Consider the following 25,034-nt stretch of genomic DNA (forward strand, 5'->3'; position numbering starts at 1 on the left):
AGCCACAGCCCGGCTGATCAGGAACTGACTTTAGGTGCTTGTCCAGTGCCAGCTTGAAGACTGCCAGGGGTCTGTTGGTAATCCCCCTTATGTGTGCTGGGAGGCAGTTGAACAGTCTCGGGCCCCTGACACTTATTGTATGGTCTCTTAACGTGCTAGTGACACCCCTGCTTTTCATTGGGGGGATGGTGCATCGTCTGCCAAGTCTTTTGCTTTCGTAGTGAGTGATTTTCGTGTGCAAGTTCGGTACTAGTCCCTCTAGGATTTTCCAGGTGTATATAATCATGTATCTCTCCCGCCTGCATTCCAGGGAATACAGGTTCAGGAACCTCAAGCACTCCCAGTAATTGAGGTGTTTTATCTCCGTTATGCGCGCCGTGAAGGTTCTCTGTACATTTTCTAGGTCGGCAATTTCATCTGCCTTGAAAGGTGCTGTTAGTGTGCAGCAATATTCCAGCCTAGATAGAACAAGTGACCTGAAGAGTGTCATCATGGGCTTGGCCTCCCTAGTTTTGAAGGTTCTCATTATCCATCCTGTCATTTTTCTAGCAGATGCGATTGATACAATGTTATGGTCCTTTAAGGTGAGATCCTCCGACATGATCACTCCCAGGTCTTTGACGTTGGTGTTTCGCTCTATTTTGTGGCCAGAATTTGTTTTGTACTCTGATGAAGATTTAATTTCCTCGTGTTTACCATATCTGAGTAATTGAAATTTCTCATCGTTGAGAAATTTCAGAGCAACTTGTGGATATGACAGTGGTAGGTATCGAAGGGGGACATTTTTTGCGACCTAGGTGTCCCAAATTCCTACTTGTCTAACTGATAAATAATAATTATCTTTGTTCATTTATTGTTATGTACATAATGATACATTCAGATAAATGCAATTTTCCACAATAATGATAAACGGATCACCTATCACAAAACTCACAGAGGGAAAATTCTTAGGAATCCACCTTGGTAATAGACTCAAATTTCAAACACATATACAAGAAATTTCCAAAAAAAAATCCAAGACCGTAGGCATACTATCAAAGATACGGTACTATGTTCTATGTTCCACAGTCAGCCCTCCTGGCCCTATATCACTCACTTATTTACCCCTGTCTCACCTATGGAATATGTTCATGGGGATCTACAACATTAAACCATCGCAGACCATTAATTACCCAACAAAAGGCTGCAGTCAGAATGACAACAAATTCCCACTACAGGCAGCACACTCCACCAATATTCAAAACTAAACCTACTCACCATACAAAACATCCATACTTATTATTGCACCTATTACATACATAGAACACTTAACTCTGATATTAACCCTCCCCTCAAACATCTCCTTGCCAACCTCAACAGAACACATGACCATAATACAAGGCACAGATCACTCTTTGATGTTCCTCGTGTCCATCTCACGCTATGCAAAAACTCAATGCCCATAAAAGGCCCTAAAATCTGGAATTCATTACCTGTGAATATAAAAGAAACACTGTCTGTTTATAAATTCAAGTCTCTTCTAAAAAATCACTTACTCACCCACAACTAAATAAATACTGAATAATTGTATTTTATAAATTGTATCTCATAAATGTTTCTCATAATTGTATCTCATAAATGTTTCTCATAATTGTATCTCATGAATGTCTAACCTGTGACCCAATCAAACTTTGTTATTTTTTAATTACATTACCTAACAGAATACTCCATTCTACTGAATGTACAGCAACACAGTAAATGACCATATGACCTGTCTGTGTAATACTCATTTGTGCTAAATTGTTATCTGTTTAAAATAACGTTTTTACCACTGAATATATCATTGCTTAGTTAATCTTAAGTTAATTTTAAGCCTGTCCATAATGCTCTGCATACAAGGGGCTTTGGCATGTTGCACTGTAATAACTGTATTCCTTTGTACTTCTCTGTATCATGTTCAAATAAATAAATAAATAAATAGAGCGTAAGCGTCAGTGGCCCTGATAACCCCAACAACACCATGGGTCAAGTGGCCCTATAAACCTCAACAACAACAACACCATGGGTCAAGTGGCCCTATAAACCTTAACAACAACAACACCATCATCATGGGTCAAAGAGACGAGGAAAAAGTTGGAACTTTAGAAGAAGCAGCTTTAAAGAGACGGGAGAAGCTGTTTGCGTTGAAGAGACAACGTCGTGAAGGTCAGGAGAAACATCAACAAGAAGTGAATGGTGAAGAGGAAGAGGAGCTTCCACCCTCACAAGTTCTCTTCAGGTTGGTGTTCTGAGGTACACCTCTTGTATGACTGATTTATGTATGACCCTTTCGGGTTTATCGCCTGAGTTGATAATAATATTATTAATAGCGTGGATGATCAAGACACTGGCAGAATACAACCTACATTATCCTTGTAATGTATAAACAGTAATAAAAATTTTAATTTAGTGAGAGAATGTTTGCTTGGAGATGAAGTAAGTTTTAACATATTTTATCACTTTAAAAAAGGATGTAGAGACATCAGTTATTGTATTTTGATCTGAGGAATTGGATGAGGCAGTGGTAGAGGTGAATTCAATACACAGCTTCAAGAGTAGATATGATAAAGCACAAGAGACCAGAGATCAGTGAGGCAGATTAAAGTGATTTAGAGGCAGGGACCAGGAGCTGAGTCTCATCTGTCCCAAACAAAATTCAGTGAGTGTATGCACACACACATGTGCATATATGTATACTTGTGTGCACACATGCACACACACTCACACACTGTACATTATATATTATTGATTTGTGATAAATGATAAACCTGAAAGTATATGTCGTTACAACAGAAACTACAAGCCACAGACTGCCAGCTTGGAAGAAGTCGTATTGCCGGTAGTGAAGCCCGAGGATGTGGAGGCTCTCGTTCAGCAACAAATAGATGATGGTGAGAGAGCCAAGGAGGAAGTTCAGGTAATATATGCATGAGTCTTAGTCATGTTGCATGTGTGTTATGGCTTTCAAAGGTTGCTCATTCAAGGTAGATTCCTTGATGGTGGTATGGGGCTCTTGATTCAGGGAATTGGGCCTGATTTTCCGTTCTATGGATTGAACTAGAAGGCCTCCCATTTTCTAAATGCTGTATAACCCCCTATAGGTTTAGTGCTCTCCATGAATGTAATATTTTTAACACCAGCTGCATCCCATCTGTTGGGTTAACCTTTAAAGATAAACAAATTCACCATCATTTATTCAATAGATATTTTACAAAAAATACACAAACCTAATTCAAATGACATTTTGAACTGGTGCAGGCAATTAAGTCCCACTATGTGGTTTTCTTGAATCCCTTCATAAACAGGGAGGGAGGTAAAGGTTTTATATACAAGGGGCTTGGACATCCATCAGGTATATGTGAGTGTGTTAGATAGGAGTGAGTGGAGGCAAGTGGCTTTTGGGACTTGACAAACTGTTGGAGTGTGAGTAAGGTAATACATGTATTTTGTGAAGGGATTCAGGGAAACTGGTTAGCCAAGACTGTCTTAGAGGTAGGAAGTACAGTGTCTGCACTCTAAAGGAAGGATGGGAATATTTGCAGTTTGGAGGGTCATCTTAATTGTGGTATCAGCTTGGTAAGTAAGACACATGTGCAACAGTTAGGTATCTTTATTCTGAAACATTCCGCCTACACAGTAGGCTTCCTCAGTCGAGTGCAGTGAAGTTGGCAGAAGCAGTAGAGATGTGAAGATGATGTAATTGATCCATCACCCTTGAAGATGTAGTTTTGAGGTAGTCAGTCCCTCAGCCTGGAGAAGAGATTTTGTTCCATAGTCTGAAACAGTGTGCAATTGAAATGAAAGTGTGGTGACTTACTGTCAGAAGGTGAGGTGTAGTCCACTGGTAGAAGAATGTAGTCATTGAGAAGGTCACATCCCCTTTGAATCCAACCATTCTTATTAGAAAAAGTTGTCCAAGGTGCTTTCTGTTCTGTACCAAGATACCACTGTGTTGCAGTGTCTGATGGAGTTAATATTAAAATGGTATACAGTACCGACCTTACCAACCTGTCAGTATCATATACTATTTTAATATTCACTTTGTGGTATCAGCACGTCTCTGGCAAGACAATGATGGAGTGTGTGTATCTTTCTAGTTCTCTCTTTATTTCTCTATTTATCTTTGTTTCTCTGTTTCTTTCTCTATTTATCTTTGTTTCTATGTTTCTTTCTCTGTTTCTTTCTCTTTCTTTCTATTTCTCTCTCTTTCTCTCTTTTTCTATCTTTTTCTCTATTTCTCTATCTCTATTTCTCTATATTTCTCTATTTCTCTATATTTCTCTATTTCTCTATATTTCTCTATTTCTCTATATTTCTCTATTTCTCTATATTTCTCTATTTCTCTATATTTCTCTATCTCTATTTCTCTATCTCTATTTCTCTATCTCTATTTCTCTCTTTCTATTTCTCTATCTCTATTTCTCTCTTTCTATTTCTCTCTTTCTATTTCTCTCTTTCTATTTCTCTCTTTCTATTTCTCTCTTTCTATTTCTATCTTTCTATTTCTCTATCTCTATTTCTCTATCTCTATTTCTCTATCTCTATTTCTCTATCTCTATTTCTCTATCTCTATTTCTCTATCTCTATTTCTCTATCTCTATTTCTCTATCTATTTCTCTATCTCTATTTCTCTATCTCTATTTCTCTATCTCTATTTCTCTATCTCTATTTCTCTATCTCTATTTCACTCTCTCTCTCACTCTCTCTCTCACTCTCTCACTCTCTCTCTCACTCTCTCTCTCACTCACTCTCTCACTCTCTCACTCTCTCTCTCTCTCTCTCTCTCTCTCTCTCTCTCTCTCTCTCTCTCTCTCTCTCTAAAGTTAGGTGAAGCAAGCACATAAAAAAAGGCACCATGACACGTACTGAATAATCATAAATCCATTATACATTTTTATTTTGTTTTCAAAATCATAACACAAGGAAGATACAGTTTTAAACAAAGTACATAATTGTTATTTTGTATTTAAAATCAAAACACAATAAAAAAGTTTTACAATAAGCTCATAAATCTCAAAACATGATAAAACATGTGTGTTGTTTAATTATTTTAATTTTAAATGTGAAATAAAAAAAAATGAGTCCAGAAAGTTCTTCCAAGGCCACATAATAAAAATCAATAATAATAAAAATTGTTGAAAAGGTGCCACTTTTGAAAAATGTGCTCAGGGGGGAGTGGTTGATCACCTTGTTCTCTTTCTAGCTACGCCACTGACTGCACTCACATTCACACTTCCGGCAATTTTTTAACTAACCAGCTGGCATTATTCACATTCCCAGTAATGTCATCTCACACAACCAGGCAGTGCATGCACCCCACTGACTTAGATACTGACACATACAAAGAGATACCATAATCACACACTGTTTACAGATACAGGCATACCTCGCTAATATGGCGCTCAGTTTAGGGCACTTAGCTAATATGCCACTTTTCATTATTATTATTATAATCAAGGGGGAAGCGCTAAACCCAGAGGATTATACAGCGCCTGGGGGGGGGGATGTGGAAGGCATTCAGGCTTAATTCGGGGAACTGGAGCACAGATCCAATTCCCTAAATCAAGAGCCCCTCACCAACTTCAAGGAACCTTCCTTGAGGGGATGCCACTTTTCAGTTATATTCAGCGACTCGGCTCTCTCCAAGCTGAATTGAGCAAGTTGAAGACTCGGATAATTAAGCTCCACTCTCCTCTTAATAATAATAATAATAATAATTTATTTTGACATGATATATGTTTGTACAAATGAATATAATAGTTGGGTGTACATGCCAAAAGCTCCTTTATATGCAGAGCATTTTGGGCAAACTTAAAACTAACTTAAGATTAATAAGGCAGTAACAGTACATATGGTCATTAGATGAGTTACAATGAATACAAGAGAATTGAGTATTCTATTAGGTCATGCTATATGGTTTTAATAAGTCTCATGATTAACATTTAAGGTGAGTACAGATATTGAGAGTAAGTATATACTATATTGATTGAAAGTTCTACCTATGTTCATGATATTGAGCGAATGCATGTATAGTTTTTACATGTGTATTTATGATGGGCTGGGATACATTAAGGAGGTAAGGCATTTTTAACTGTACAGCGGATTCTCGAGTTTAGAACTTATTTCATTTCAGACGGCTGTTCAAGTGCTGTTACCGAATGAATTTCTTCTCATCAGGACTAATGTAAATTAGATTAATCTGTTTCAGACCCCCAAAAATACACTTACGAAAGCACTTACAAAAATACACTTACATAATTGGTCGTGTTGGAAGCTAGTAGTTCTGGAGATTTCTGGCAGAGAGTTCTAGATTTTGGGCCTTTTTAAGTACAATGAGTTTTTGAAAAGATTTAGCCTGACATGGGGAATGTCATAGAGGTTTTTGTGCCTGGTGTTGTGTCTATGAGTCCTGTTGCAACTGTCAAGGAAGTTCTTCAGGTTGGGATTTATGTTAGGATTGATTGTTCTGTAAATGTAGGTTGCACAGTAGTATGAGTGAATATTTTGTATGGTGAGTAGGTTTAGGTCTTTGAAGGGTTTGGGGTGTGTGTTGTCTAGCAGTGTGTTGTGTGATCATTCACACTGTGGATTTTTGTTGTGTTATTATTGGTTTCAGGTGGTTTGCCATTGTGGAACCCCAGGCACAAATAGCATAGGAAAGGTAGGGGTAGATCAGTGAATAGTATAGTGTAAGTAGTGCTGCTTGTGGCACATAGTAATGTACCTTTGAGAGGATGCCATCTGTTTTAGAAACTTTTTTGTTATGTGTTGGATATGGATGTTGAATTTCAGGTTGCTTTCAAGGTGCAGACCCAGGAATTTTCCCTCATTATGCTCAGCAACAAGGGTGTTGTTAAGCATAATGTTTAGTTGGACCTCACTTACTCTACTTAAGATAAGATAAGATTTCGTTCGGATTTTTAACCCCGGAGGGTTAGCCACCCAGGATAACCCAAGAAAGTCAGTGCGTCATCGAGGACTGTCTAACTTATTTCCATTGGGGTCCTTAATCTTGTCCCCCAGGATGCGACCCACACCAGTCAACTAACACCCAGGTACCTATTTGCTGCTAGGTGAACAGGACAATAGGTGTAAGGAAACGTGTCGAAATGTTTCCACCCGCCGGGAATCAAACCCGGGCCCTCCGTGTGTGAAGTGGGAGCTTTAGCCACCAGGCCACCGGGCCAAACATAATGTAAAAGGTTTTGTCTGTATTAAGTGTAAGTTTATTGACAGTCATCCAGGTTGCTATATTTGCGAGCTCTTCATTAACAATAGTGTTGAGTGAGGCTAGATTTGGGTGGGAAATGACAAAAGTCATGTCGTCAGGAGAGAGAATAGGCGTAAGTTGGTGTGATACACTTGGAAGATCATTGATATATAAAAGGAGAAGGAGGGGGCTAAGAACGCTACCCTGTGGTACATCAGTGTCCAGGGGTCTTGTTGAGGAGGTTGCATCCTTGACAGAGATGTATTGCTTTCTTTTAGTAAAGTAAGACTTGATAAATGCATGTGCATGATCTCTTATACCGTAATGATCAAACTTAAGTAGTAGGATGCTGTGATCTACTGTATCAAAAGCTTTCTTAAGGTTGATAAAGAGTCCAAGCAGGGATTCGTTTTTTTTCCAGTGCTGTGTAAAGTAGGTCTGGCATTTTTATTATTGCATCATTTGCACTTTTGTTTCTCCTGAAGCCAAACTGGCAGGGGTTAAGGATGCTTTGTGATGTTATGAAGGAGTATAACCTTTGGTGTATGAGTTTCTCAAAGATTTTGGAAAGTAAAGGCAAGTTTGATATTGGCCTATAATTGTTTACATCTGTTGGGTCATCACCTTTGTATATTGGTGTAATCCTTGCTATTTTGGGTGATGCCGAAAAAGTGTTGGTTTCTTGTGATTTGTTGAAGAGTAATGCAGTGGTGGGTGAAAGGATTCTTCAACCTTCCTTTAATAAATGATAGTATAAACAGCTTTTAGGCTTTTATATACACTGGCAAGTGAAAAAAGGCTGTGATTCACTTTAAGGTGGCAGTCTGGAACCTAACCCACTATATTAGCGAGGAGTGCCTGTACATGTTACCCTGCATAATAGTGTATCTTATAAGAACATAAGAATAGAGGAACACTGCAGCTAGCCTGTTGGGCCATACTTGGCAAGCCCTTCTCAAACCCAAACCCACTTAACAAAATTATTTGCCCAATCCATTTTTAGTGCTACCCAAGCATTAATCTATGATAACCATATTAACTCATGTTGTAGTCCCACCTAAATCTAACCCATCTCACTCATGTATTTATCTAACTTAAATTTGAAGCTACCCAAGGTTTTAACTTCAATAACCCTAATAGGTAGGCTGACTTCCACTCGTCAGCTAACTTATTTCCAAGCCAGTACTTTCCTGTATCCAAGACAGATAAAATATGAAAGAGGATAGGGACTACTCTTTAGTGACTGATTAACAAGTTTAGAATTCAATGATAATTTATCAGAACTGTATTAAACTTAGCATTTTATTCAGCTCTGTAAAATAGTTTTTAATAGTAATGTTCTGTATGTAATATTTTTGCAGGTTGAAATCACTAATTTGGCCCCTAAAAAAATAACGTTTGACCTGAAACGTGGCATCCAGACTCATCTAGATAAGCTAGAGAGACGGACTGACAAGGCCATTGCAGAGTTGATCAGACAGAGGTTGAAAGAGGGTAAACAACAAGATTTTTTAATAGCAGTGAATGCAGGGGCCCGAGCTCAGCAGAAGGCAGGCTACGACTCTGATGAAGACTGAATCATTTGATTCCTTATGGAAATAAATACAGCAGGTTCTCTATTCTTGAGAATTGCTCTCAAGTTGATTGTTCAGAATTTGAAATCTGTTTTCCCATGGACACGCTGTTATAACTGGGGACACATTTCTGAGTCTTAATATTCTGTATATAATTCCATATAATTTCTGAACTAAGAATAATTTGCCTAATACATATTTTCTTTCACTTCTGTTAATTTTTATTTGCAAGTAGTATTAAACATTGTTTAATTAATGTATACATATCAATTAAACAGAACAGTAGTACAATACAGAATACAGTACATACATGTATGTAGGGCAGACAACAGTTAATTGTTTCAGAGAGGTGAGGAAGGGGGTTAGCCAGCTCCCATTGTATTGCTTCACACTGACATGTCAGAGATGCAGGCAGTAAGGAGGGAGGGAGGTAGATAGGTGGTATAAGCAGAAATACCACCTTGCCAACTGGCATCAATGACCACTACACACTAACACTGCCTCCCCCCCCCCAAAAAAAAAAAAAAAAAATAAAATAAAATAAAAAATAAAAAATAAATAAATAAATAAATGCATTTTTTTTATATCAACAGTTCATGACTAGTCTTTACCAAATGAGTGTGAACCAAACACATGTGAATAACATGAACATACACAAAATATCAGTTTATATGGAGGGTTATCCGAACTGTGATGTCAGCACACTTCTTGCAAGATAACAATTTAGTGAATGACAGTGAATGTGTTTCTTCTTTTTTTGGGTCACTGTGCCTTGGGAGATAGCTGGTGTGTTAAACATTGGTGAAAAATAACAGAGGAAAAAATAAATTTAATTTATTTTTAACAAAATTCTAGTAGTTATTTATGAATACTATTTACCAAACAAACTTAAGCACTCAACACATACATAAAATAACATATGCAAAATACCAATGCATATGGTGAAAATTAAAAGCAGATTTTTTTTTAACACACTGGCCATCTCCCATCAAGGCAGGATGACTAAAAAAAAATTAAGTGTATCAGAATTCATAGGTCATTAATTGGATCCAATGTGACAATTTCGTGAGTGCGGAACATCATAAGTCAGGGTCCCACTATATGTATTTGTTTGTTGTAATGGTAATGAATAACGTATGTACGCGTGGTCAACTTGATAAATGCTTTTTATGAGTACGTTTGTTATTTGAAATAGTTGCTATTGTTTTCAAAATGCTGCTGAAAATGCAGAAAAGTTACAAAATTTTATTAAAAAATTTTGGTGGATCATCAGTAAATTTATCTTTCACTGAAAATGACATATGAAGAAATGTACCTACAATAATGCATAGCTGTTTACTCTTACTATTTCTGTGCAAGTTTTATTACATTTGAAATATGGAGGGGGTAAAAGAGTTTTGTGTGGAGGAATTCAGGAAAACCGAAGCAAAAGCACAAACAAAAGTGAAAGCAAAAGACTGGGCAGGCAGTGCAACATACCCCCAGTGAAAAGTAGGGGCACCATTAGTACCTGGAGTTTACCTGGAGAGAGTTCCGGGGGTCAACGCCCCCGCAGCCTGGTCTGTGACCAGGCCTCCTGGTGGATCAGAGCCTGATCAACCAGGCTGTTACTGCTGGCTGCACGCAAACCAACGTACGAGCCACAGCCCGGCTGGCCAGGAACCGACTTTATATCATGTGGTGTTCGAACACGTGGATAGGGTAAAGAAATACTCACGTAGGCTGGAAGTACGTATATTACGGATAATGTGGGAAGCGCCAAACAGCCGGTGACCTGCCTCCTTGCTCTCTCTCGTAAGACTAACTAACCCCAGTACCCATATGTGAGGGGGGTGTTTGAATACTGCTGTGGTCAGCAACAATATGAATACAGACAGTGATTCATTCTGTGCAAACAAGTGACTCTGCAATGTACAGGCCAACCCCCCCCTTTTGCCTGTTCACTCTGTCACATCTGTATAGGTTGTAACCTGGGATCCATATTTCGTTGTCCAAGTGATCCTTCATGTGGGTCTCAGTGAAAGCCGCGAACATTGCCTTTGCCTCTGCAAGCAGTCCACGGATGAAAGGTATTTTGTTGTTTGTTGCTGGCTTTAGACCCTGTATATTTGTAAAGAAGAATGTCATCGGACTGGTGGTATTGTTGGTACTGGGGGGGATTTTTTTCCGGCATTAGTATCTGTATCTGTTGGTTTGGAGTGGAGGCCATCGACTGTGGTTCCACTCCAGGAATGACTGGATTTGGTGTACGATTTCTGCCATTTCCTGCCAGTTTTTTTTCCATCCTGGCACTAAAAAACCTCTCCCTCTTGAGTGGCTGTGGCTACCCAGGTTTTCCCATGGCCTGGATGTTTTGTATCTTTTTGTCCCCTTTAAATGGTGTGCCTGGCAATTTAAGTTATAGCACAGTCTTTCTTGTACTGAAGAGGTACACATTTCAGGGTGAAAAAGCTTACAGGAAGGGAGTTTGCATTTTCCTGTTGTCATATGGGCACGGCATTTTCTAGGGTGGTCATAGTTGCACGTCCCGTCTATTTTTCCAGATTTCCCATGTCTGCAGATACCAAGTGCATAGTATGTGCACAGGCTTGGTTTCTGTTTGCCTTGGGTTTCTGAGACTGTATTCCCTGTTTGTGCATGTTTACCTGTCTTATTCCTATCCTCCCTAGCACCAACAATGGAGCTCCCACCAGTTGTTTTTGGTAATATATCCTCACTATTGCTAGTGGAGTCCTCTTGTTTGCTATTTCCTGTGGTATTTCTAGTTTGTAATATTGGTTTTATCTTATCTTTGACTGCACTTGTTTCCCCACTATGGCTCCTGTCCCCAATGAGGTCATTTATATGTATTCCTTCCTGCGTATAATTCCCAACTACCTGGACAAAATCTCCAGCTTCACCATTACTGTCTCCCAGGACAGCACCTCCAGCTTCACCATTACTGTCTCCCAGGACAGCACCTCCAGCTTCACCATTACTGTCTCCCAGGACAGCACCTCCAGCTTCACCATTACTGTCTCCCAGGACAGCACCATCAGCCCCACATTTACTGACTACCAGGACATCACCTCCAGCCTTACAGTTTCTGACTACATGGCCAGTATCAAGGGCAGTACCATTCAGCCCAGACTTTTTATGTTCCCATCTGTTGTAGAAAGCTTCCAGGTTTTCTATGAAAGCAGCTTTGATGTTATCCTCTTTTAATACCCTTGTGATTTTAGTCCACAGATTTATCTCATTTGGGCACACCCAAAAACACTTCCCTGTTTTAATACTGGTTGTAGCTAGTTCTTGGATATCTGCATAAGGGGCATGACACCAATTTCCACAAAAATGACAATTTATCCATGTGGAAGCCCGTTTGTTTGATTGACTGCAGACTACACAGAGCTTCATAATGATTTGAATGGTTGATTTACTGTAATTCTACTAGCAACCTCTTGAATACTCTATTAATAACCTCCTTATATGAAGCTCTAGCTATTTGTATTTCTATTTCTAACTGTACTTGCATATTGGACAGCTTACCGTGTACGTTCCTGATTTATATTTATTGTTTGTGTTTGATAAGCGTGCCTACAACCCCATCCGTTTACAGTCTGCTTTATTGTCCAACAAATCCGTTTGAAACCAGTCAAGGGTTCGGACCAGTCAAGGGTTCGGACCAGTCAAGGGTTCGGACCAGTCGAGGGTTCGGACCAGTCGAGGGTTCGGAACCAGTTTGATCTGATCAGTGGGTCACTTATTTAAAACATACTGGTCGGTGATTTGGGCTAACACATGAAGGATCTACTGGAAATTATCTACCCGAGTAATATGTGATTTGATTGATACAACAGTATAACTTGCGTGTTGAAGAACCGGTGATTGCTGGCAGCTCCTACAGTGACGAACGGTCGAGTCTCAACCCTTGTTTATCAATCGCTGTATCTAGCTTTTCTAGGTTTTTTCGTCTACACCACAATAAATGCTATATTATCACTATAGTTGACTGGTGGAAATTTTGGAGGCAGGACGCTTTTTCTGTAGTAATAATTGCTTCTCGTTGTGTATATTGCGACCGCTGGTAACTACACTATGCTACACAATACAACACTATGCTACACAATGCAACACTATGCTACACAATACAACACTATGCTACACAATACAACACAATGCTACACAATACAACACTATGCTACACAATACATCACTGTGCTACACAATACATCACTATGCTACACAATACATCACTATGCTACACAATACATCACTATGCTACACAATACATCACTATGCTACACAATACATCACTATGCTACACAATACATCACTATGCTACACAATACAACACTATGCTACACAATACAACACTATGCTGCACAATACATCACTGTGCTACACAATACATCACTATGCTACACAATACATCACTATGCTACACAATACAACACTATGCTATGCAATACAACACTATGCTACACCATACATCACTATGCTACACAGTACATCACTATGCTATACAATACAACACTATGCTACACAATACATCACTATGCCTCACCATACATCACTATGCTACACAATACATCACTATGCTACACAATACAACACTACGTTACACAATACAACACTACGTTACACAATACATCACTATGCTACACTGCTACATCACTATGCTACACTGCTACATCACTATGCTACACTGCTACATCACTATGCTACACAATACAACACTACGTTACACAATACAACACTACGTTACACAATACATCACTATGCTGCACAATACATCACTATGCTACACTGCTACATCACTATGCTACACTGCTACATCACTATGCTACACTGCTACATCACTATGCTACACAATACATCAATGCTACACAATACATCACTATGCTACACAATACAACACTACATTACACAATACAACAAATTACTGTTACCAGTGTTATGTCAGATACTGTGTTACCTGCTGTGTTTTAGTCCCTAGTGTGTTACTGTTATGTTATTGTTTTGTCTGATTTGTTGACTGCTGTGTTGTGGTGATTCCTGCTGTGTTGTGGTGATTCCTATTGTGTTGTGGTGATTCCTGCTGTGTTGTTTTGATTCCTGCTGTGTTGTGGTGATTCCTGTTGTGTTGTATTGATTTCTGCTGTTTTGTGGTGATTCCTGCTGTGTTATGGTGATTCCTGCTGTGTTGTGGTGATTCCTGCTTGTTGCATGTTGCATTGTTATGTTGTCTGCTGAGTTGTATTTTCTCAGTTTTTGTGCTATCTGTTGTGTTATTGTGTTGTCTGTTTTGCTCTTGTGTTGTCTGCTGTATTATTGTGTTGCCTCATATGTTATGTTGTCTGCTGTGTTGTGGTTTGTTTCATTGTCACCTGCAGTGTTGCAACATTACCTTGCAGTGTTTCCTGTTGTGTTACTGTTCTCCTTTCAGTGTTACCTTCTGTGTTCCTATCATACCTTCAGTGTTATCTGAGTCTTGTGTTACCTTCAGTGTTATCTGCGTCTTGTTGTGTTACCTTCAGTGTTATCTGAGTCTTGTGTTAACTTCAGTGTTATCTGAGTCTTGTTGTGTTACCTTCAGTGTTATCTGAGTCTTGTTGTGTTACCTTCAGTGTTATCTGAGTCTTGTTGTGTTACCTTCAGTGTTATCTGAGTCTTGTTGTGTTACCTTCAGTGTTATCTGCTATATTGCTGTGTTACCTTCAGTGCTATCCGCTATATTGCTGTATTACCTTCAGTGTTAAATGCTATGTTTACCTGGAGAGAGTTCCGGGGGTCAACGCCCCCGCGGCCGGTCTGTGACCAGGCCTCCTGCTGGATCAGAGCCTGATCAACCAGGCTGTTACTGCTGGCTGCACGCAATCCAACGTACAAGCCACAGCCTAGCTGGTCAGGTACCGACTTTAGGTGCTTCTCCAGTGCCTGCTTGAAGACAACCAGAGGTCTATTGGTAATCCCCCTTATGTATGCTGGGAGGCAGTTGAACAGTTTCGGGCCCCTGACACTTATTGTATGGTCTCTTAACGTGCTAGTGACACCCCTGCTTTTCATTGGGGGGATGTTGCATCGTCTGCCGAGTCTTTTGCTTTCGTAGTGAGTGATTTTCGTGTGCAAGTTCAGTACTAGTCCCTCTAGGATTTTCCAGGTGTATATAATCATGTATCTCTCCCGCCTGCGTTCCAGGGAGTACAGTTTCAGGAACTTCAAGCGCTCCCAGTAATTGAGGTGTTTTATCTCTGTTATGTGTGCCGTGAAGGTTCTCTGTACATCTTCTATGTTGCTGTTACCTTCACTGTTATCTGCTATATTGCAGTGTTACCTTCAGTGTTATCTGATATGTTGCTGTGTTACCTTCAGTATTATCTGCTATGTTGCTGTGTTACCTTCAGTGTTATCTGCTATGTTGCTGTGTTATCTTCAGTGTTATCTGCTGTTACCTTCAGTGTTATCCGCTGTGTTACCTTCAATATTACCCGCTATATTATTTACGTTGTGTAGCTGTGTTTCCTCCTATATTCCTGTGTTACTCTCAGTGTTTCCTGATGTGTTACTTTCAGCGTTTGTTGATGTTTCTCACCTGTGTACCTACTGTGTACTCTCTAGAGTACTTAATGAATATTTGAGTGCTTATTGCATTTCTACAGAGTACCTAAAACTCCCTACTTTCCTTTTTCTATTTTTTAAGGAAACTCCATTGAACTTCTAATAACAGGCTCCTGATTACATTCTTAAACTAAAATCGGGCTATTATTTAATTTATCCTAAACAAATTTTTTTTTATTTTTATATATATTTTTTTGTATTTTTTATATATATTTTTTTAACCTTGTCTCCTTCAATTTTTGAAGGGGGACTCAGCACATAGTTCCTGGTGTTTTCTGTATCAGATTTTTATAATTTTCTTGGGTGGGGCTGAGGGCGACTCATTGTCCAGTTGACGTTCATCACAATTACGTAGTAGACTGTCTTGTAGATCGTCGCAGGAAAGATCTATATTATTTTTTAATTCAGTGAGCATTGTCTTGACCAGGTTGACTGCCGTAATATCCGGGGAATATTTCATTCTGATGATGTCAGTAGACTTAGTGAGGCCAGAGCTGACAGCTATATCCATGAATGCAAGTGCATGGTATGCACAAGTATAGCTGTCCTGTTCAACAGAGCGGATAGCTAGAACTCTTGAGAAGCAAGGGTGCTTGTCACAGTATTTTTTCATCAGTTGGAGGGCAAGCTTAGAACGGCCACCATCATAGTACAGTAATGTGCCATCCAGACAGGCATACACTGCAACACAGTGTACTTCCTATCTTATCAGTACAATCCGACCATGACCTTTGGGTGCAGGAGACTCCACAAGTAGTTCATCACTATAACACACTTGACATACCTTACCAAATGCACTTATCTGGTGGTCTCCAGGAGAGGATGATAAACACCAAGGACTTTCACATCCATTTCCTTCCCTTCACTTACCATCCTGCTAAGAAAGCTGGGTATTGGCGGGTCTCGAACCCGCGATGCTCGAGTTTTATAACTCTTAGAGGAATATACTAACCACTGGGCACTAGCAGGGCTTGAACCCGCGATGCTTGTGTCTTACGACTCTTAGAGGTCTTCGCTAACCACTTGGCCAGCGGGATATGATGAAATATAATCAACTAAATGTATTTATACGCCACAAGAATGTTTGCATAGGTACCTCATAGTGATAGTGATAATGTTGTGTATTATATAGTGACATTGTAATGTATTACATAGATAGTGACAATGTAGTGTGTTATATAGTGATAATGTATTGTGTAGTGCAGTGTTTAGTGTAGTGTTGTGTAGTGTAGTGTTGTGCACTGTTGTACTGTGTAGTGAAGTGATGTGTAGTGCAGTGTTGTGTATTGTAGTGTTGTGCATTGTGTAGTGCAGCATTGTGTAGTGTAGTGCAGTGTTTAGTAGTGCAGGGTTGTGTAGTGTTGGGTAGTGTAGTGTTGTGTAGTGCAGTGTTGTGTAGTGCAGTGTTGTGTAGTGCAGTGTTGTGTAATGTTGGGTAGTGTAGTGTTGTGTATTGCATCATTGTGTTGTATAGTGCAGTGTTGTGTTGTGTAGTGCAGTGTTGTGTAGTGTAGTGCAGTGTTTAGTGTTGTTTAGTGCAGTGTTGTATTGTGTTGTGTAGTGCAGCATTGTGTTGTATAGTGCAGTGTTGTGTTGTGTTGTGTTGTGCAGTGTTGTGTAGGGTAGGGTAGGGTAGTGTTGTGTAGTGTAGTGCAGTGTTTAGTGTTGTGTTGTGTAGTGCAGGGTTGTGTAGTGCAGTATTGTGTAATGCAGTGTTGTGTAATGCAGTGTTGTGTAGTGCAGTGTTGGGTAGTGTAGTGTTGTGTAGTGCAGTGTTGACTACTGTACTGTAATACAATATAATACAATTACAATTACTTCTGAATACTTCTGTTTAATTTCCTTGGTTAGCTCAGTCGGTAGAGCGTCGGACTGTAAATGTGAGGACGGCAGTTCGATCCCCGCCTGAACCTTTCTGTTTATTAATGGACAGTTGTTAAACTTAATTTGAGTTAATATACATAACTAAGTATGAGAGTAAGAGTCAGGATGACTTGATCATCATTGTTTGTGTGTAAGATCAGAATAAAGTGAAGCAATAAAATCCTCCACATGACAACTTTCACTTTCAAGATCATCTTGTTGTGGTTCGTACGTCAGCTTGCATGCGGCCACCAATTATACATAGACAACTTGAATTTATAAACAGTGTTTCTTTTATATTCACAGGTAATGAATTCCAGATTTTTGGGCCTTTTATGTGCATTGAGTTTCTGCATAGTGAGATGGACATGAGAAACATCAAAGAGTGATCTGTGCCTTGTGTTATAGTCATGTGTTCTGTTGAGGTTGGCAAGAAGTTTGAGGGGAGGGTTTACATCCGAGTTAAGTGTTCTATGTATATAGTAGGTACAATAATAAGTATGAATGTTTTGTATGGTGAGTAGGTTTAGAGTTTTGAATATTGGTGGAGTATGCTGCCTGTAGTGGGAATTTGTTATCATTCTGACTGCAGTCTTTTGTTGGGTAATTAGTGGTCCGAGATGATTTATTATTGTTGAGCCCCAAGCACAGATTCCATAGGTGAGATAGGGGTAAATAAGTGAGTGATATAGGGCCAGGAGAGCTGACTGTGGAACATAGTACCGTATCTTCGATAGTATACCTACGATCTTGGAAATTTTCATGGAAATTTGTTGTACATGTGTTTGAAATTTGAGTCTATTATCAAGGTGGATTCCTAAGAATTTTCCCTCTGTGAGCTTTGTGATAGGAGATCCGTTTATCATTATTGTAGCTCTGTTACCAAACTGAATGAAGTAGGTTTTGTCAATGTTGAGAGCAAGTTTGTTAGTTATCATCTAGGTAGATATTTTCTGTAATTCGGTATTCACAGTATTGGCTAGCATGACTGGGCTTGGGTGAGACAAGATGTATGTAGTGTCATCTGCAAATAGTGTGGGTTTGAGTAGTTGCAATGCATTTGGTAGGTCGTTTATGTAAACGAGAAAGAGAAGAGGGCCAAGGACCTCTTCCTCAGTTTGCAGTTATGGCTTCTTGTTCTCTCTCTTGCTGTCATTAAGAATCTTCTTTATCTATTCTTCGAGGTCTTTTTAATACAGTGCTAAATAGTCCCATGATTAAAGGACTTTGGTATAGCTTTCATTCTCACAAGTGGGGTGACTGAAAAAAAAAATGAAAGAAAAGTTTCTTTATACATTTAGTAATTTATACAGAAGGGGTTACCAGCTCCTTCCTCCTGGCATTTTATTCTCCTCATACAACACACATGGCTTATGAAGGAAGAATTCTCCTCTTTACCATTTAGTATACTTTACAGTCATCTTAGCTGATATAATCTGGGTGGTAGGGAGCACTGTTTAGGAAGAGGAAGGCGTTAAATAGTAATTAATTGTACTTCAGTTCAAGATCTTTATCTCCCACAGCCATTTTCTGTTTTCTATTTATTTTACAGTAAGGCGAAGAAAAGAAATAACACAATTACTGTATATTACACCACAAAATGCTACCTCCATAAGCCATGCATGTCATAAGAGGCAACTAAAATGCCAGAACAAGGGCTAGAACTCCATAATTTTTTGGCTGATTTACTAAACTTTTTTTTTTTGTTCACAAAATTTTTAAAAAAATTCTTGCAGACAAAATGCTGTTTCTTTGGAGGAGGAGAGTTCAGTAGTTACTGCAACGACTATATAACCTACCATGTAGTACAAGGTAACAGCAAAAGCACTTGTGAAATCAATATAATTATATTAGTAAAGATGTACAGTGGACCCCCGCTTAACGATCACCTCCAAATGCGACCAATTATGTAAGTGTATTTATGTAAGTGCGTTTGTACGTGTATGTTTGGGGGTCTGAAATGGACTAATCTACTTCACAATATTCCTTATGGGAAAAAATTCGGTCAGTACTGGCACCTGAACATACTACTGGAATGAAAAAAGTTCGTTAACTGGGGGTCCACTGTATTTTTCATTTACTATTTTTATTAGGGACCCACATGTGGAAAGGCTCCAGAGCCCAGTCTAGATGCATGAAATTGTTGAAATTACCTCTAACTAATAGGGAAACTCATTATCATCCTCATGTAACAAATCAGATCATTTTTATGCCTTCCCAAGGCATACATCTCACTTCATATATGAAGTGCCTTCCAAATGCATGCATCTCACTTCCCAAGGGGAGGTGAGATGAGATCTCATCTCAGTTCCCAAGGGGAGTGAGATGAGATGTGAAGCTGTGTAGTTCCAGACATGGCAGCAAGTGGTTTTCAGTTGCTCATAAGTTGGAATAATGACTGTTTGGCCTTACATTAAAAAATACCGTAAAAAAAAAAACTATGTAAAATACAGCAAAACTCATAAGAGTTAAATCTTAGAATTGACCAATCTATACCATACTTGAAACACATCCAAATCCCTCCAGTGTTCCTGTGTCTGAACTGGTTAATGTAACTGCAAAATATATTATGGTAAATGAAACAGTATTGTATTTTTATATAGTGGTAAGGTATGGGTATTTGAATATTGTAAGCACATTTTTCTTTGTTCTCTCTTTCCATGGGAGTGTCTTAATGCTAGAGGACTTGATCCAAGGAATTTAATGCACATACTGGTACTGTATTTTCTGGTGTAAACCTGATTACCTCTCATTCCCCATGCAATGTATGATCCTATGGGTTCAGACTAACAGATTTTCAGTACAGTGAAGCCTTGAATTAATGGACTAATAGGGATGGGAGGGGTGTACATTACTGCCAGTTGTCCATAGATTTCAAGTTATGAAATTAATTTTTCATGATTTTAACATAAATGGACAAAGTTTGGAATCAGTGGACTTGGTCCATTGATTCGGAATACTACTGCACATTAAAAATATTGTAACCTGTAAAAAGAACACAATACTATGAAAGTATCATAAATAAAAATACATAAAGTTTAAAGTACTGTACAATAGTACTATACATGTACAGTGCTACTGTACAGTATAATACAGCCTCTCCTCACTTAATGCTGAATAGCCCTTGTGGTTTAGCACTTCTTTATTATTATAATAATAAAAATCCTCACTTAATGATGGAATTCCGTTCTTAAGACCACGTTAGTAAACTAATTTGTCCCTAAACAAGGAGCATACTATAATGGTAGTGGGTTTGTGTCAACCATCTTTGATATTGTTTTAATCTCACCTTTGCACCATTTATAACATTTTTAGTATAATTTTAAATGTTTGTACAGTAGTTTACTGTATATTGTAATAAACAGAATAGAGGAAATCAGCTCTAATATACATTATTTATGTATACATACTGGTGAGAGAGCGTGTGTTAAGTCGGAGTTATCGGTTAACAAGTACGTCACTCACTGAGGAGAGGCTGTAGTACTCTTGTACAATACTGTATATGTTCAGTATGTATTCTAATTTTACAGTAACTTACAGTAATTTGACTTATCTTATATTTTAAGGTGGAGAGATGAAGTAGAGTAAAGTGGCAGAGATCCTTGCCACTGTGATACAACACTCAACCTTCCTTATTAAGTAGTTCAAGTTTCTTCTTACCACTGAGATTTATATGTATCCTCTGGGAACCACCACTTTAGAAAACACCATTAACTGTTGCATATGTGTCTTACCTAACAACTAACGTGATAATCGTGTGTGTAGTGTGTAGTGTGTGTTAGTTACCATTTTGTCCTAGGCACATGTTGATTAGACACTAGGCCTGTTGTATATACGTACATGTGTGTGTGTGTGAGTGTATGTGTGTATGTGTGTGTGTGTGTATGTGTATGTGAGTGTGTGTGAGTGTGTGTGTGTACTCACCTAGTTGTACTCACCTAGTTGAGGTTGCGGGGGTCGAGTCCGAGCTCCTGGCCCCGCCTCTTCACTGATCGCTACTAGGTCACTCTCCCTGAGCCGTGAGCTTTATCATACCTCTGCTTAAAGCTATGTATGGTGTGTGTGTGTGTGTGTGTAGTGTGTGTGTGTAGTGTGTGTGTGTAGTGTGTGTGTGTAGTGTGTGTGTGTAGTGTGTGTAGTGTGTGTGTGTGTGTGTAGTGTGTGTGTGTAGTGTGTGTGTGTAGTGTGTGTGTGTAGTGTGTGTGTGTAGTGTGTGTGTGTAGTGTGTGTGTGTAGTGTGTGTGTGTAGTGTGTGTGTAGTGTGTGTGTAGTGTGTGTGTAGTGTGTGTGTAGTGTGTGTGTAGTGTGTGTGTAGTGTGTGTGTGTGTGTGTGTGTGTGTGTGTGTGTGTGTGTGTGTGTGGGGTGTGTACTCACCTAGTTGAGGTTGCGGGGGTCGAGTCCGAGCTCCTGGCCCCGCCTCTTCACTGATCGCTACTAGGTCACTCTCCCTGAGCCGTGAGCTTTATCATACCTCTGCTTGAAGCTATGTATGGATCCTGCCTCCACTACATCACTTCCCAAACTATTCCACTTACTGACTACTCTGTGGCTGAAGAAATACTTCCTAACATCCCTGTGATTCATCTGTGTCTTCAGCTTCCAACTGTGTCCCCTTGTTACTGTGTCCAATCTTTGGAACATCCTGTCTTTGTCCACCTTGTCAATTCCTCTCAGTATTTTGTATGTCGTTATCATGTCCCCCCTATCTCTCCTGTCCTCCAGTGTCGTCAGGTTGATTTCCCTTAACCTCTCCTCGTAGGACATACCTCTTAGCTCTGGGACTAGTCTTGTTGCAAACCTTTGCACTTTCTCTAGTTTCTTTACGTGCTTGGCTAGGTGTGGGTTCCAAACTGGTGCCGCATACTCCAATATGGGCCTAACGTACACGGTATGTGTGTGTGTGTGTGACCTAAGTGTAAGTAGAAGTAGTAGCAAGATATATCTTTTATCTTGCATGTTTATGAAATGGAAAGAAGCTTTACTAATATCAGTGATTATTCTATAAGTTTCAGGACTGAAGGTTATGGACCCCTCAAGGAAGGTTCCTTGATGTTGGTGAGGGGCTCTTGATTTAGGGAATTGGATCTGTGCTCCAGTTCCCCGAATTAAGCCTGAATGCCTTCCACATCCCCCCCCCCAGGTGCTGTATAATCCTCCGGGTTTAGCGCTTCCCCCATAATTATAATAATAATAATGAAGGTTATGGAAGGAAACAAAACAGACAACTAGCATCTTACCAAGCCAGCAAAGAAGCATAGTTGTCTATGTATAATTGTTTCAAGGAGACTTGCATACTATACTATAAAATGAGAAAGATATGTTTACATTGAAGCATATACGTGAACAATATTTAGATAAAGGTAGGGAAGTTTTTATTGCATTTATGGATTTAGAAAAGGCATATGATAGAGTGGATAGAGGAGCAATGTGGCAGATGTTGCAAGTATATGGAATAGGTGGTAAGTTACTAAATGCTGTAAAGAGTTTTTATGAGGATAGTGAGGCTCAGGTTAGGGTGTGTAGAAGAGAGGGAGACTACTTCCTGGTAAAAGTAGGTCTTAGACAGGGATGTGTAATGTCACCATGGTTGTTTAATATATTTATAGATGGGGTTGTAAAAGAAGTAAATGCTAGGGTGTTCGGGAGAGGGGTGGGATTAAATTATGGGGAATCAAATACAAAATGGGAATTGACACAGTTACTTTTTGCTGATGATACTGTGCTTATGGGAGATTCTAAAGAAAAATTGCAAAGGTTAGTGGATGAGTTGAGTGTGTGTAAAGGTATTGTTATAATCAAAAAGAAGCGCTAAGCCACAAGGGCTGTGTGTAAAGGTAGAAAGTTGAAAGTGAACATAGAAAAGAGTAAGGTGATGAAGGTATCAAATGATTTAGATAAAGAAAAATTGGATATCAAATTGGGGAGGAGGAGTATGGAAGAAGTGAATGTTTTCAGATACTTGGGAGTTGACGTGTCGGCGGATGGATTTATGAAGGATGAGGTTAATCATAGAATTGATGAGGGAAAAAAGGTGAGTGGTGCGTTGAGGTATATGTGGAGTCAAAAAACGTTATCTATGGAGGAAAAGAAGGGAATGTATGAAAGTGTAATAGTACCAACACTCTTATATGGGTGTGAGGCTTGGGTTGTGAATGCAGCAGCGAGGAGGCGGTTGGAGGCAGTGGAGATGTCCTGTCTAAGGGCAATGTGTGGTGTAAGTATTATGCAGAAAATTCGTAGTGTGGAAATTAGGAAAAGGTGTGGAGTTAATAAAAGTATTAGTCAGAGGGCAGAAGAGGGGTTGTTGAGGTGGTTTGGTCATTTAGAGAGAATGGATCAAAGTAGAATGACATGGAAAGCATATAAATCTATAGGGGAAGGAAGGCGAGGTAGGGGTCGTCCTCGAAAGGGTTGGAGAGAGGGGGTAAAGGAGGTTTTGTGGGCAAGGGGCTTGGACTTCCAGCAAGCGTGCGTTAGCGTGTTAGATAGGAGTGAATGGAGACGAATGGTACTTGGGACCTGACGATCTGTTGGATTGTGAGCAGGGTAATATTTAGTGAAGGGATTCAGGGAATCCGGTTATTTTCATATAGTCGGACTTGAGTCCTGGAAATGGGAAGTACAATGCCTGCACTTTAAAGGAGGGGTTTGGGATACTGGCAGTTTGGAGGGATATGTTGTGTATCTTTATATGTATATGCTTCTAAACTGTTGTATTCTGAGCACCTCTGCAAAAACAGTGATAATGTGCAAGTGTGGTGAATGTGTTGAATGATGATGAAAGTATTTTCTTTTTGGGGATTTTCTTTCTCTTTTGGGTCACCCTGCCTCTGTGGGAGACGGCCAACTTGTTAAAAAAAAATCAGCTGCTTTTTGGTCCAAACTGGCAGCCTCACCATGCCTTATCACACTATGTATGCCACTATGATTCTTAAATCTCTCAAACCAAGCTTTGCTGACCTTAAATTCACTCATATCACCACTAGTTGCAGGCATTTTTCTAATTAAATCCTCATGCAACTTCCTAGCCTTTTCACATGTGATCGCTTGAGAGATGCTATCTCCTGCTATCTGTTTTTCGTTTATCCACACCAATAACAGTCTCTCAACATCTTCTATCACTTGCGATCTCAGTTTCGAAAACATAGTTGCACCTTTGGCAAGAACAGCTTCCTTGATTGCCATTTTCTTAGCCACAATAGTAGCGATGGTTGATTGGGGTTTCGTGTACAACCTGGCCAGCTCGGAGACACACACTCCACTTTCATACTTAGCAATGATCTCTTTCTTCATATCCAAAGTAATTCTCACCCTTTTTGCTGTAGGGTTGGCACTAGAAGCTTTCTTGGGGCCCATGATGACTTATTTTGCAGGTGCAATCACTAAAAACGCTGTGATAATATGAAATGTTCTGATTGTATGTTTGGATGGAACCACGGTGGCTGGCTGGCTTGTAAACACTGGCCACAAGTGGATGCGTCTCAGATGGAACGAATCGTGTTGGTTGAGTTTTTTAGCGCTAGTCAAGGCAAAATTTTTGCATTAATATGTATCGCTAGTCGGATTTAATGTTAGACGATGCCATCGTTGGTCGAGGGTCCACTGTATTATGCAGAAAATTCGGAGTGTGGAAATTAGGAGAAGGTGTGGAGTTAATAAAAGTATTAGTCAGAGGGCTGAAGAGGGGTTGTTGAGGTGGTTTGGTAATTTAGAGAGAATGGATCAAAGTAGAATGACATGGAGAGCATTTAAATCTGTAGAAGGAAGG

At 39.4% G+C, this 25,034-nt stretch overlaps 1 protein-coding gene across 1 annotated transcript; it reads left to right on the forward strand.

Annotated features, from left to right (window-relative positions):
• Positions 1-1,975: 1,975 nt before the first annotated feature.
• On the forward strand, positions 1,976-10,071 carry LOC128691726 (coiled-coil domain-containing protein 12). The gene is made up of 3 exons (XM_053780626.2): positions 1,976-2,257; positions 2,812-2,935; positions 8,590-10,071. Exons 1-3 carry the CDS (start codon positions 2,088-2,090, stop codon positions 8,803-8,805), a joined length of 510 nt encoding a protein of 169 aa, XP_053636601.1. The 5' UTR covers positions 1,976-2,087; the 3' UTR covers positions 8,806-10,071.
• The last annotated feature ends 14,963 nt before the right edge of the window (positions 10,072-25,034 follow it).

Source organism: Cherax quadricarinatus, chromosome 26 (genome assembly GCF_038502225.1).
Source record: "Cherax quadricarinatus isolate ZL_2023a chromosome 26, ASM3850222v1, whole genome shotgun sequence".
In the NCBI taxonomy this organism is placed as follows: domain Eukaryota; kingdom Metazoa; phylum Arthropoda; class Malacostraca; order Decapoda; family Parastacidae; genus Cherax; species Cherax quadricarinatus.